The sequence below is a fragment of the Peromyscus maniculatus genome, chromosome 8 (genome assembly GCF_049852395.1).
Source record: "Peromyscus maniculatus bairdii isolate BWxNUB_F1_BW_parent chromosome 8, HU_Pman_BW_mat_3.1, whole genome shotgun sequence".
NCBI classification, from domain to species: domain Eukaryota; kingdom Metazoa; phylum Chordata; class Mammalia; order Rodentia; family Cricetidae; genus Peromyscus; species Peromyscus maniculatus.
The window spans coordinates 46,160,917-46,174,058 of record NC_134859.1 but is presented as its reverse complement, the minus strand read 5'-3'; the positions used below and the strand labels follow the sequence as shown (position 1 = coordinate 46,174,058).

Genomic DNA, 13,142 nt, shown 5'->3' with positions numbered 1-13,142 from the left:
CTTCCTTCCTTCCTTCCTTCCTTCCTTCCTTCCTTCCTTCCTTCCTTCCTTCATTTATTTGTTGTGGTGCTGGAAATTGAACTTAAGGCTCCCCAAAAGATAAACAAGTGCTGTACCACTGAACTACATCCGCAGTTTCCCCAAGACCCTCTTTTGAGACAGGATCTCATGTGGATAACCTTGAACTCCTGATTCTCCTGATTCCACCTTCCAAGTGTTGGGAATGCAAGTGTATGCCTTGGTACCATCAGTGTGACCCCCTTTAAAACCATATTATATGTATGGTAGTTTTGCATGCGTGCATGTGTATGCACCTTGTGCCTCACTGGTGTCCAAAGAGGTAGAAGAGGGCATCGAATCCCCTGGAAATGCAATTACAGACAGTTGTGAGCTGCCATGTGCATGCTGGGAATTGAACTTAGGCTCCCCTGGAAGAGCAGTGGATGCTCTTCAACCACTAAGCAATCTTTCCAGCCCCTTCCCCAGGTATTTTTTTAAAGACAGGGTCTCACTGTGTAGTCCTGACTAGCCTGGAATTTGCTACGTAGACCAGGCTGGCCTTGAACTCATAGAGATCATCTGCCTCTGCCTCTGCCTCTGCCTCTGCCTCTGCCTCTGCCTCTGCCTCTGCCTCTGCCTCTGCCTCTGCCTCCTGAATACTGGGATCAAAAGTGTGTGCCACCACGCCTGGCTTCCTTCAACACCCTCCCGCTCCGCCCCCACACCTAACTTTTTGGGTTTTTGGTTTGGGGGGTTTTGTTGTTGTTCTGGTTTTGTTTTGTTTTTATTTTTGAGACAAAGCCTTGCCAAGTTTCCCAGGCTGGCCTTGAATTTGTAATGTAGTCCAGGCTGGCCTCAAGGTTGAGATCCTCCTACCTCAGCTTCCTTTAAATTTTATTTTACTTTTGTACTTTAGGTACCAGTGTTTATACTTAACCATATATATATATAAAATCATCCTGTGTAAGTTGTTTAGAAAAGTATTTGACCAAGGTTGGAAAGCTGGCTCAGTGGTTAAGAGCTCTGACTACTTTTCCAGAGGACCAAGGTTTAATTCCCAGCATCCACATGGTTGCTCACAACTGTCTGAAACGCCAGCCCCATTGAATCCAACTCCTCTGGCTTCTGCAGGCACCTGTACTCATGTGCACATACCCACACATAAAATTTAAAATAGTAGATTAAAAAAAAGTATTAGAGTGGATTTGAAGTGATCATGGGTCTTAATTTTGTGTCCTGTGTTCTGTGTCCTCTAGTATTCTAGATAAGCTTGTATTCTAAATTCTTGTATTTTAAATAAGTTGCTAATAAGGTAGTAGTAAATTAATAAGGGAAAGATGAAATAATGAGACATAGAGTATTGTTTTAGAAATACTCAAAAATACAGAGTGAGCTCTAGTCCAACCAGGTCTGCCTGGAGAGGAGAGACCCTGTCTTCAAACAAAATGAAAAACAATAAAATATTTTTAAATGCTAAATAATAAACTACCATTTTAATACAGTTAAACTTTTTTCTTCTTCCTTCCTTCCTTCCTTCCTTCCTTCCTTCCTTCCTTCCTTCCTTCCTTCCTTCCTTCCTTCCTTTTTTCTTTTTTTCTTTTTTTTTGATTTGTAGACCAGACTGGTCTTAAAGTCACACAGATCCACTTACCTCTGCCTCCCAATTGCTGGGATTAAAGACATGTGCCACCAGGATCCAGATATATCAGCATTTTTTAAAATATAAGGCCCAGGGTGGATGTGGTTTAGTGAGCATACCTAATGCTTCTTGAGAAAGTTATGTGGCTATTCTTAGGAAGAACTATAATATAATAGTAGGTGTGATGGTGCACACCTCACATGAACACTTGGGAAGCAGAGGCAGGCAAGTCCCTTGAATTATAAGCCACCCTGCTCTATAGAGAGAGTTCCAGAAAAGCCAGGGCTACGTAGAAAGATCTTTAGTCAAAAAATGACAAAAAAAATGTTTATAATGTTTGCACTTTGAAAATTCCATTCTTTCTTTGGAGTACTTGTCACATAGAATCACCTAAGAAAAATGATTTTGGTAATATCTTGGTTTGTTGTTGTTGTTTTGAAACAGGGTTTCTCTGTGTAGCTTTGAAGCCTGTCCTGAAACTCGATCTGTAGACCAGGCTGGCCTTGAACTCACAGAGATCTGCCTGCCTCTGCCTCCCAAGTGTTGGGATTAAAGGCATGCGTGCCCAGCTAGTAATATCTTGTAATACAAAAAAAAATCAATAATTTAAATGATTCCAGATATACTTTTTTATGTAAAGTTATTGAACTACTGTGCATCAGTTACATTTTTTTCTTATAAAGCCAATGGAGCTTTAAGGAGGAAGAAAAATTGTATAAATTGTATATTACAATAAATTTGTTTAAAACAGTGTAGAAAAACTGGAAATGATGGTTCTGTTTTATTTATATATGTGTGTATGTATAGAAGAGAACACGTTCATATATTCATATAGGATGAGGAGCCTGGGACTTTTCTTTACATATTTTCTTTGTTACTTGAATAGGTTATGTTCAGTAAGTGAGAAGTTGGTATGAAAGCCCCTTCTGATTACTGTGGACATGTGCTACATATATTGTTTCTTTGCAGTGGGGTCCAGCAGCTCCGGAGGCTCCTTGTGCTCTGCAAGTGGCCGTGTGTGTGTGGGCTCCCCACCTGGGCCAGGCTTGGGCTCTTCCCCACCAGGAGCAGAGGCAGCTCCCAGCCTGAGATATGTGCCTTATGGTGCTTCACCACCCAGCCTCGAGGGTCTCATCACCTTCGAAGCCCCTGAATTACCAGAGGAGACACTGATGGAGGTAGGCGAGAGACGCAGGGCGTGTGAGTATGTGGGTGTTCTAGCAGTGATGAAAGAACAAACTAGATCAAGTCTCTCTGAAATTTCAAAATCCCTTTTGTGTTTGTTCATTTGAGACAGGGCCTTACTTATAGCCCAGGATATCCTAAAACTGTAGATGAAGCTGCCCTTGAATTCGCCGGTGCTGAGATTACAGTCGTGCACCACCCATGCCCAACTCATTTTGTAGGATTTTAAAAGATTTTTCCCTAGAAACAAACCTTTTATGATTAAAATGCCAGTCTGGGGAAGCAGAGCCAAGTGGATCTCTGTGAATTTGAGGCCAGCCTGGTCTACAGAGTGAGTTCCAGGACAGGCACCAAAGCTACACAGAGAAACCCTGTCTCAAAAACACCAAAAATAAATAAATAAATAGATTAATAAATAAAGATAAACTATAAAAAAAAAAAAAAGCCAGTCTGTGGACAGTTTGGTTTCTGAGGAGAGTCAGTTCTCTTTAGGACGCGGCCTCTGTGGCTCCAGTGGAGGGCCTGTACCCAGAAGTGGTAGGCAGCACAGATTGGACTTGGTGGGTTATTTAAAAAAAAGTGGACATAACGATTAGGAGGTAAGGAGGAGGGAGTGGATCTGGGACAGTTAGGAAGAGGAGGGAAATAGGTGCTAATATGGTCAAAATACATTGCATGAAATTCTCAAAAATTTAATAAAAATATTAAATTATAAAATTAAAAAATAATTATGCCAACGTGGTGACATAGACCTGTAATTCTAGCACCTAGAAGCTGAGGCAGGAGTGTTCAGAGTTTGAGGTCAATCTGGGCTACATAGTAAGACCCTATGTCAATAATAATAGTAACAATAAGCCGTAATACCAGGTTAGTGATTAACGCAGAAATATCCCTGCTCAAGCAGACTAGATGCTACACTCATAGATCAATAGTTTCCCTCTGGGGATCCAGTTCTTGCAGGACAAACCTCAGTGTATGTCATCTGCCCCATGCTGAGCACAGATCTAGAACCAGAGGTCATTTTATGATTTTGGAGTTGTACCTCTTAGTTCCTCACTCCAGCTTAAAGACCACACTCTGTGTGTTGGTGAACATAGTCTCCTAGGCCCTCACAGAAGTGGGAGACTTTCAGAAGTTCTAGCGCTTTAGTCTCCTGTGTGAGAGAAACCTGGGAGGCTGGGAAGACAGCTCAGTCAAGTGCTTGCTACACCTGTACCCAGAACCACATCAAAAAGACAGACAGACAGACAGACATGGCATGCCTCTAACCACAGCCTTAAGGGAGTGGGTTCCTGAAGCGTATAGCCAGCCAGTCCGTCTGAATCACAGCTTCACATTTAAGGAGAGACTCTGTCACAAAACAGAAGGTATGGGCTGGGAGAATGCTCAGTGGTTTCGAGCACTTGGTACACATTCTTGAACAGAATTTGGATTCTAGCACCCAGGTAACAAGCCAGGTGCCCCACGCCCACCTGTAAGTCCAGTTTCTTAGGGGACAGGACAGGGAAATCACTGGGACTTGCTGGCTCCCAGCCTAGCTAAGAAAACAGGAACCCCAAGTTCAGGGAAAGACCCTCCCTCAAAAGAGCACACAGGGAGTGGTGGAGGAGGACACCTGATATCGTCACCTGACCTCCACATTCATGCACAAGTGTGCCAATCCACTCACACACATATGCACCTACATTCACAAATACAAATAATTTTTTTAAAATTAAAGTGGAGACTGACCAAGGAAGGACACACACACTAACACACATCCAATTTAATGTTTAATCTTATTTGAAATTTTAAAGTTCATTTATAACTAAAGATTGAATTTTGATATCGTTTTTGAAAGGGCATTCTTTAGAATGTCTTTCATGCTCTCATCTGTAACTAAGTAGGTCACAGAAAATCAAAGCTTTATTGTGATTCACTCTTAACTAAAAACCTTCCCAGATTTAAAACTCTCTAAAATAACAGGTCAGTAAGCTCACTGAACTGTAAAGAAATGTAGCATTTGTGGTAACAGCTGTAATTCCAACTATTCAGAGGGCAAAGCAGGAGGACAGGAGTTACAGACTAGCCTGGATACATAGCAGGACTCCATCTCAAAAAAGAGAAGGAAAAAGAAAAAAAGTTTAATTTAGTGTTCAGAGTGTCCTTGTAATATTTTAATTTTTAAAAATTTATTTATTATGTATATGGTAGTGTAGGTGCCACACATATGCTATATAGGGTCAGAGGACAATTTTTGAGAATTGGTTCTGGGAGTCTGTTGAAGCAAGATCTCTCTTGTTTCTGCTGCAGTGTGTGCTCCAAGATAGCTGACCATAGAGTTCGGGGTGATTTCCCATCTCGCTAGGGTAGTTCTGAGATTACAAATGCCTGTCTTTTTCTGGCTTCCGCGCCTCTGTGGGTTCTAGAGATTAAACCCAGGATTTCAGACTTGCATGGCAAATACTTTCACCTGCTGAGCATCTCTCCAAACCTGTCCTTGTAATCTTTAAATTTTTAAAAGTTTATTTTCCTGGGGCAATGGTGGCGCATGTCTTTAATCCCAGCACTAGGCAGCAGAGGCAGCCTCATCTACAGAGCAAGTTCTAGGACAGCCAAGGTTAAACAGAGAAACCCTGTCTTAAAAGGGAAAATATATGTGTGTACACACACACACACACACACACACACACACACACACACACACACACACACACACGTCTCATATTTGGATGTTTTGCTTGCATTATGTCTATGCACCATCGTGTGCCTGTTGTCCATGGGGGTCAGGAGAGGGCATCAGATCACCTAGACCTGGGGTTACAAGTGTTGATGAGCTATCATGTGGGTGCTGGGAATCGAGCCCAGTCCTCTGCAAGAGCAGCCAGTGTTCTTAACAGCTAAGCCATCTCGCCATACCTACTCTTACACTCCTGATGTCTATTTTTTCATGTCTTTGTTTTACACATATTATTCAATTATTTGGGTTTTGGTTTAGTTTGGTTTTATTTTTCTGGTAAATGCACAGTGACCTCTGTAGCCTATTTAACATGGGTGCTGTGATACATGCAGACATATCTACATAGAATATTTGGTTTGATTTGTATTTATTTTCTAACAGCTCTCTAAAATTTAAGCACATTGGTTTTCTTTGATCATTCCAACATTCAGAAGTATGGGAAAACCTTGTATATATAGCCGGGCGGTGGTGGCGCACGCCTTTAATCCCAGCACTCAGGAGGCAGAGGCAGGCGGATCTCTGTGAGTTCAAGGCCAGCCTGGGCTGCCAAGTGAGTTCCAGGAAAGTCGCAAAGCTACACAAGAGGAAACCCTGTCTCGGAAAACCAAAAGAAAAAAAAAAATAACTTCTATATATAATACATTTAAGTCCTTGATCTAAAATGTTAAAAAAAAACAAAACACCTTGTCTTTGCAGCGAGAACACACAGACACCTTACGCCACCTGAATGTGATGTTAATGTTTACTGAGTGTGTGCTGGACCTGACAGCAGTGAGGGGTGGGAACCCTGAGCTGTGCACATCTGCTGTGTCCTTGTACCAGATTCAGGAGAGTGTAGTCGTGGACCAGATCAGCCAGCTAAGCAAAGACTGGGGGTAGGTGCCTCCTGTCCTTCATTTCAGCTTCTTTATGCTTTCTATAAACTTGTATTTAATTGTAGGTATTGTTATCTGTTAAAAAGTCATGTCTCAGCTGGGTGGTAGTGGTGCATGCCTTTAATCCTGGCACTTAGGAGGCAGAAGCAGGGGGACCTCTGTGAGTTTGAGGCCAGCCTGGTCTACAGAGTGAGTTCCAGGACAGTCAAAGCTGCACAGAGAAACCCTGTGTGTGTGTGGGGGGGGGGGGGGGAGTCATGTCTCACTTTTAAAAGTTGCAAGGAAATCTAAGTTGTTTTATTGCGTGAGATGTTAGCCAAGAATTCATTATGCAACCTTAACATCACCTTTCCCTGAAAATTTACAGCTGAAGATATTTGATGACCAAGAGGTCATACATATTTTTGTTTCAGTGTTCCTATAATATTCAAAGTTCACATATCTTTCTCCACACCGATTCTTCTCCCTTGAGGAGTTAAATGTATATTTAAAAGTCAAGAAGGAGCCAGGTGTGGTATGACACATGCAGCACTAAGGCAGGAGGGTTAATAACTTTGAGACCTGCCAGGGAGACATAGGAAAATCCTGTCTGGGGTATGCAGGGGAGGGGGCGGGATGAGGACGAAATCCCCTAGAAACGCTGTGGCCTGATGTTTAGCATGCTGAGTCTTGTGGGTCAGTTCCAGGATCATGCTCTGCTCCTGTCTCCCGGTGCAGGCGAGTGGAGCAGCTGGTGTTATACATGAAAGCAGCACAGTTGCTGGCGGCTTCCCTGCATCTCGCCAAAGCTCAGATCAAGTCCGGGAAGCTGAGCCCATCCACGGCTGTGAAACAAGGTACAGGAGCAGACCAGAGTGTGTGGGTCCGAGGGCCTGGGTCACACCTACCTGTCCCAGAGTCAGTCTCTGCTGACGGTCGTTTCTGATTGTTCACTTGACACACAGAAGCAGAAGTACGTATCTGTCTTTCCATCCTGAAAGGTCATAGAACCTGACTTTGTCTTTTCCTTCACTGACTATGTAGTGTCACTTTCTTTCCAACAGCAGGAAAGGTACATGTTGCTATGTTGTTCTGGAAGGAAATTAAAACTAATTCCAATTTCAACTTTGTTTCAGTTGTTAAAAATCTGAATGAACGGTATAAATTCTGTATCACCATGTGCAAGAGACTTACAGAAAAGCTGAATCGCTTCTTCTCTGATAAACAGAGATTTATTGATGAAATCAACAGTGTGACTGCAGAGAAACTCATCTATAATTGTGCTGTGGAAATGGTAAACCTTTCAAAGCTTAGTATTTTATAACACTACAGTATTTCTCTGAGGGTCTTTGGAATTGAACACCTACTTTAAATGATCTGCCCTTTTAGAGTTTGTATCCTACCCTTTTTCAAGTCCCAAGTGTCATGATTACCTAATGAAGTAATTTGACTTAACTGACCTTTGAGTACTTAATGTAACTTATTTAATAAACTTATTATAGTTTGTAATCCTGGTTGTTACATTTGATAACTTTTATTTCCTTTTTTTTTTCCTGGAGCTGAGGACTGAACCCAGGGCCTTGCGCTTGCTAGGCAGGCGCTCTACCACTGAGCTAAATCCCCAACCTTTATTTCCTTTTAAACTTCATTTATATAGTCATGTTCTCATCCTTTTATAATTTTTATCTAAAAGATGAATTAATATGTTTTGGCATTTTTCTGCTATTTAAGAAATTTTAAGGACTTAGAAAAAATAGTGCTTTGTTAATCCACAAAAATGTAAGTCCTGAGTTTAACTGACTGACTTTATTGAAGTATAGACACCAGGGAAGCTGCTTTCCATTTATTTGACTATAGTATTGGAATTTTCTCTATTCACTAGGGGGAAATGGCTCTGAGGAATATATAACATACAGTTATTAAGTATCTAAATGGAGAAAATGTATGCACTAATGTTATTTTACCTGTTCAACATAATAGATCTCTCCTGTTTAGATAAATTGCAGTTGTACTGTTGCTATGCTCTTGGCTTTACCTTGACAGCTAAAAAATAAATAGTTCTGTGAAATAACTTTGGAACATAAGCTGATGAGAATATTCTATTACTCTAAACTATTGATAGGAATGATAGGTAATATATAACACTATACTACATTAAGACAGTAAGAATTTTATACTAGGAATTATATTGCCTCTTTCCTTTCCATATTTAACTGTAACATTGCAGATTCTTCCTTTCATCAAAATATATTGATTTTAATATGCTTTTCAAATCTGTACTGTTCATAAGGACTTGTATATCTTTGGAACTGCAACTCTTCTCAGTTTTTGACTGGTTCCAGGTTCAATCTGCAGCCCTGGATGAGATGTTTCAGCAGACTGAAGACATTGTTTATCGGTACCACAAGGCAGCCCTTCTTTTGGAAGGCCTAACTAAGATCCTGCAGGATCCTACAGATGTTGAAAATGTGCATAAATGTAAGTGGCTCCTTTCTACAGCTAGATTCAAAACTATTCATTTAAAAAAAAACTCAGAAATAAACAGCCATAGATGGTTTTGTTTGTTTGTTGTTGTTTTTTGTTTTTGTTTTTTGAGAGAGTGTTTCTCCATGTAGCCCAGACTGTCCTGGAACTTGCTCTGTAGACCAAGCTGGCCACGAACTTGCCTACCTCTGTCTCCTAAATGTTGGGATTAAAGATACATGCCACCACTGCCTGGCTCATAGTTTGTTTGTTTTTAAGTTTTTATTGTTTAGTTTTTAAAGAATTGGGTATCATTATGGCATTTAGATGTTTTATTTTTTATTTTTTTTATTTTATCTGCTTGGGTGTTTCGCCTACACGTGTCTAAGTGTACTGCCTGCATTCCTGGTGCCTTTGGAGGCTAGGAGAAGGTACCAGATCCCCTGGATCTGGAGTTACAGAGAGTTGTGAGTAGTCATGTGGGTGTGAGGACTTGAATCTAGTCCTCTGAAGAGCAGCCAGTGCTCCCAACTGCAGAGTCTTCTCTGCAGCCTTCATTCTGGGAGTTTTCAAACGGAATTGGTCTCTGTTGTTTCCTTTGCCTTTCTTCTTCCCCAGCCACATCTTTTATTGTTCTCTGAGTTGTGCTCTGCTGCTCAGGACCTGACTCATCCCTTGTCCAGTCCACCCTTGCTGTGTGTGCTTTCTGCCTATCAGTCACTTGGTTACTATTAGTGGTTCCAGAGTATACGGCATTGATAGTACTGTGCTTGTAGATAGAGTTTGATACTATTAATAGTTTCAGGCCTAAATTGAGGGTATTAGAACATATCCTTTGTGGGTAAGGAAGAACCACTGAATTTAGTTAATTACAGTTTGTCTTCTATGTTTGGAATCATGCTGCCTGAGATGAATCTTGGCTTTAAAAACTTGAACAAATGGTTTATTTTTCTGTGGTCTCAGTCTATCTTCTGTAAGATGTTGATAACAGTGTCAGTCTTGTATGCTGTAAGGGTTAGAGGGGCTACATATAATATATAGATTACTTTTATTCTTTAGATTTTTTTCATTGCATTATTTTGTTGTCAAGTTCCTGTTTAAGAATATAGGAGCGCCGGGTGGTGGTGGCACACGCCTTTAATCCCAGCACTCGGGAGGCAGAGGCAGGCGGATCTGTGAGTTCGAAGCTAGCCTGGGCTACCAAGTGAGTCCCAGGAAAGGCACAAAGCTACACAGAGAAACCCTGTCTCGAAAAACCAAAAAAAAAAAAAAAAAAAAAAAAAAAAAAAAAGAATATAGGAGGATGTTGTTTTATTACATAATAGAACTCTTTTAAACTTTCTGGGCTCAGTGACCAAAGATCCTGTGTACTACAGACTTGATATAGCTAACAGAACTGTAGGGATGGGATACTAGGATGATCCATAGTTATCCCTAGTATCTGGTGTTTGAGGAGAGCTGTTCTTGTGTATGTGGTCATTCACAGGTTAATAACTGTAAGAGGACAGCAGTCCCAAAGCTATTGATACTTCTTAGCAAGTGAGTTGTTAGATCTGAATCTTTTCTTTGTAGTGTGTTAATCCCAATTTTACACTGCAGCGTTAAACTACAGGTCATATCTGAATTGTTGCTGGACAGAGGAAAGAGAGTGTATTCATTCCGTTAACTGTGGGGCAACAATAGAGCAGGGAGCATTGTGGGAGTGTTGTAATTCCCCCTTAGTTCCTCTGTCCTCGGTTAGAAAACACGAATAGTTCCACTAGTAATATAACTTTCATTTTCTTTCTAGATAAATGTAGCATTGAAAGAAGACTGTCGGCACTCTGCTGTGGTACTGCAGCCGTGTGAGCCACAGGCTCATCTGTGGACCAGCTTGGAACACGAGGTGGCGCATTGGGGAGTTCAGCTTGTTTCCGTCACCCACCCCAGGAAACCGTGGTGACTACCAAAGAACAAGCAGCAATTTAAGAAGGAAAAACAATATAAAACTACATGTTTGTAGAAAACCTGCCTTATTGGAGAAGTCACTCCCCTTTTCCTTTTTCTTTATAGAAGCAGAAGCAAAAGAGTATCCACACATTGAACCTGGCAAATAAATGTACCTTAGAACTAGAACCCTAAGTACAGTTATTCTTGTGGATAATTATCAGGAAACAGTGAGTGACACTTCACTGGGCTTCTCTGGTAATAGATGAAAGTCCATAAAGAGGCTACAGCTCATCCAGACAGCTTGAGATTTGGGGTAAGTTTGTCTGAATCTGAGCATGCATCTCTAAACGGCTCGGAGGAAGAGTTTTAAGAAGAAGCAAAAGGTGACTCTTGGATGAATTGTGAAATCTTCAACTTGATCTAATGTGGACATATGTTAATCTTCCAAAATCTTTCATATTGCACTAATTTATTAAAATAACTGTGTATTGGATTTTGCAATTTAAAACTAACTGAGGCACAATGGACTTGTTTAGAATATTTTACTTGATTACATACATAGGCCCTTTTCAGAATTCATATGTACTCTCCATTGAACTTTTAAATGGTTGAAACTTGCATTCATGTGAACCTTTGCATTTTTCTCACCTCTAATCTTCACCAACAGATCTTCTCAGTGGTATTTTGAGTTGCTGGTTGTTTGCATTTTTTGTTGTGCATGCAGAATGTGCATCGATACCTGTGACCTTAGGTTTATTAAAGTCTAAGTTTATTTGGGCAGTATTAGAAAGCTATCATGAATCAAGAGATACTCTTGAGAATTTTAGGGCCAAATCAGTGATGAATAAAGGCTTGTTAGTGATGTGGAGTTTCTACACAAAATTAGTAAGAAGTGAGGTTTGTCTTCTCTTAGAAAAATGGGCAGCTCTCTCCAGACTAATGTGCACTTTTCAGTGTTAATCTTGACAGTTCACCAAATAGCTAGTCATGGTGAATTAACATCTCTCCAAGAATGGTTCCTATGTTGTATATTATTTGGTTTCTTTTACTTACCTGCTTGAATACTTGAATAAAGCATTCACCCATCTTATCCCTTTTATTTCAATAAAATCCCTTTCACATAATGACCTGCACTCTGATAGCTGCGCAAAAGCTCTTTGGCATCGCACTTAACAGAGACAACATGGTTTTCATTTATTTGGTGGACAAAGTAATGTAATTTTTACATTATTTATCTGTATGAAATTTCAGCAGTTAATTTGAACATTTATTTATAAGATGTTTGTATTTTTAGGTCTTTACTACAGTGTTTCTACCTCTCATTTGTAACTGCATGCATTAGTCTTCAAACTAGGTAAAACTCACTGAATCATTGTGTAATAGCCTTTTTTAAATTGCTTGTACAAATGTATATTAAGGTTAAATAAAACTGAAAGTGTTTTTAGGTTATAATTGGGTTGATATTAAGTGGCTTGTCAAGCCAGATGCTTCCTTAGTGAGTGGGTCGGAAACTTGGTCATTAATTTCCTTTGTCCTGCTCCAGGGTTTAAGACTCTTGGGGACTTCCATTCAGGCTCCTGAAAACAAACTATACCCCCCTCCTTGTGTTAGTGATAACATGTCTTAGGTAATTTTTTTAGGTTTTACACTAAATTCTTTCATGTTCTCTTAATTACCCCATGTTCTCTCAGTTGATTTTCCAAGTAAGTAGATTTAGCTGACCTCTTCTGCCTCTTTTTAAAAACACAGTATGAACAGATTCAGAGAGGGTAAGGTCGGTGTAAAGTCGGGAACTACACTGTAACTCAAGCTCTTCTCATATGACTGAGGTCTTGTAGATGGTGTGTATAAAGCAGTGAAGTCTCAGCAGTGGGGAACAAACTGTAAACTCATGAGTAATGGTTCTGATTATACTACCATTATCAAGGCTGACTGTTTAAAAAGATTTTTGCCTTGATTATAGCAATAATAAATAAATGCTTTATGTTTCTGTATTTTTTATTTCATATCATGTGTTTCATAAAATGGAAATAGACAAGTTCACACATTCGTGGTTCATCACCAGTATTTAAGTCATAACCTGGAAAGTTATTGGCCATGCCAATGTAAGTAGAGGAATTATCAGGGAACTTGCTAATTTGTTTTTCTTGCTATGTGGATTTTCTTTGTCATTTGTTGAAGGTCTGTTCTTGACATAATTGTTTCCTGCAGCCCTCACGTGCCCTTTCCTCTACTAGAAGAATAGCCAGTGGCATCCCAGGAACCAGGTATAGGAGCTTGTGAAGAAGCTCTTATTAGTTGGCACTTTAGTTTCTAAGGGTGAAAGGGAAGTTGTGTTGAATGCAGAAGAGAT

The 13,142-nt window shown here is 40.3% G+C and overlaps 1 protein-coding gene across 1 annotated transcript in view; it reads left to right on the top strand.

Moving 5' to 3' along the window:
• The window catches only part of Ulk2 (unc-51 like autophagy activating kinase 2), an 86,047-nt gene extending 73,264 nt beyond the window's left edge, over nucleotides 1–12,783 (top strand). The window contains exons 22-27 of the mRNA XM_006973563.4: nucleotides 2,609–2,817; nucleotides 6,240–6,418; nucleotides 7,136–7,254; nucleotides 7,534–7,691; nucleotides 8,740–8,875; nucleotides 10,650–12,783. Coding sequence (XP_006973625.1) covers nucleotides 2,609–2,817; nucleotides 6,240–6,418; nucleotides 7,136–7,254; nucleotides 7,534–7,691; nucleotides 8,740–8,875; nucleotides 10,650–10,708 — 860 coding nt within the window. The 3' untranslated portion in view covers nucleotides 10,709–12,783. The remainder of the gene's footprint in view (nucleotides 1–2,608; nucleotides 2,818–6,239; nucleotides 6,419–7,135; nucleotides 7,255–7,533; nucleotides 7,692–8,739; nucleotides 8,876–10,649) is intronic.
• The last annotated feature ends 359 nt before the right edge of the window (nucleotides 12,784–13,142 follow it).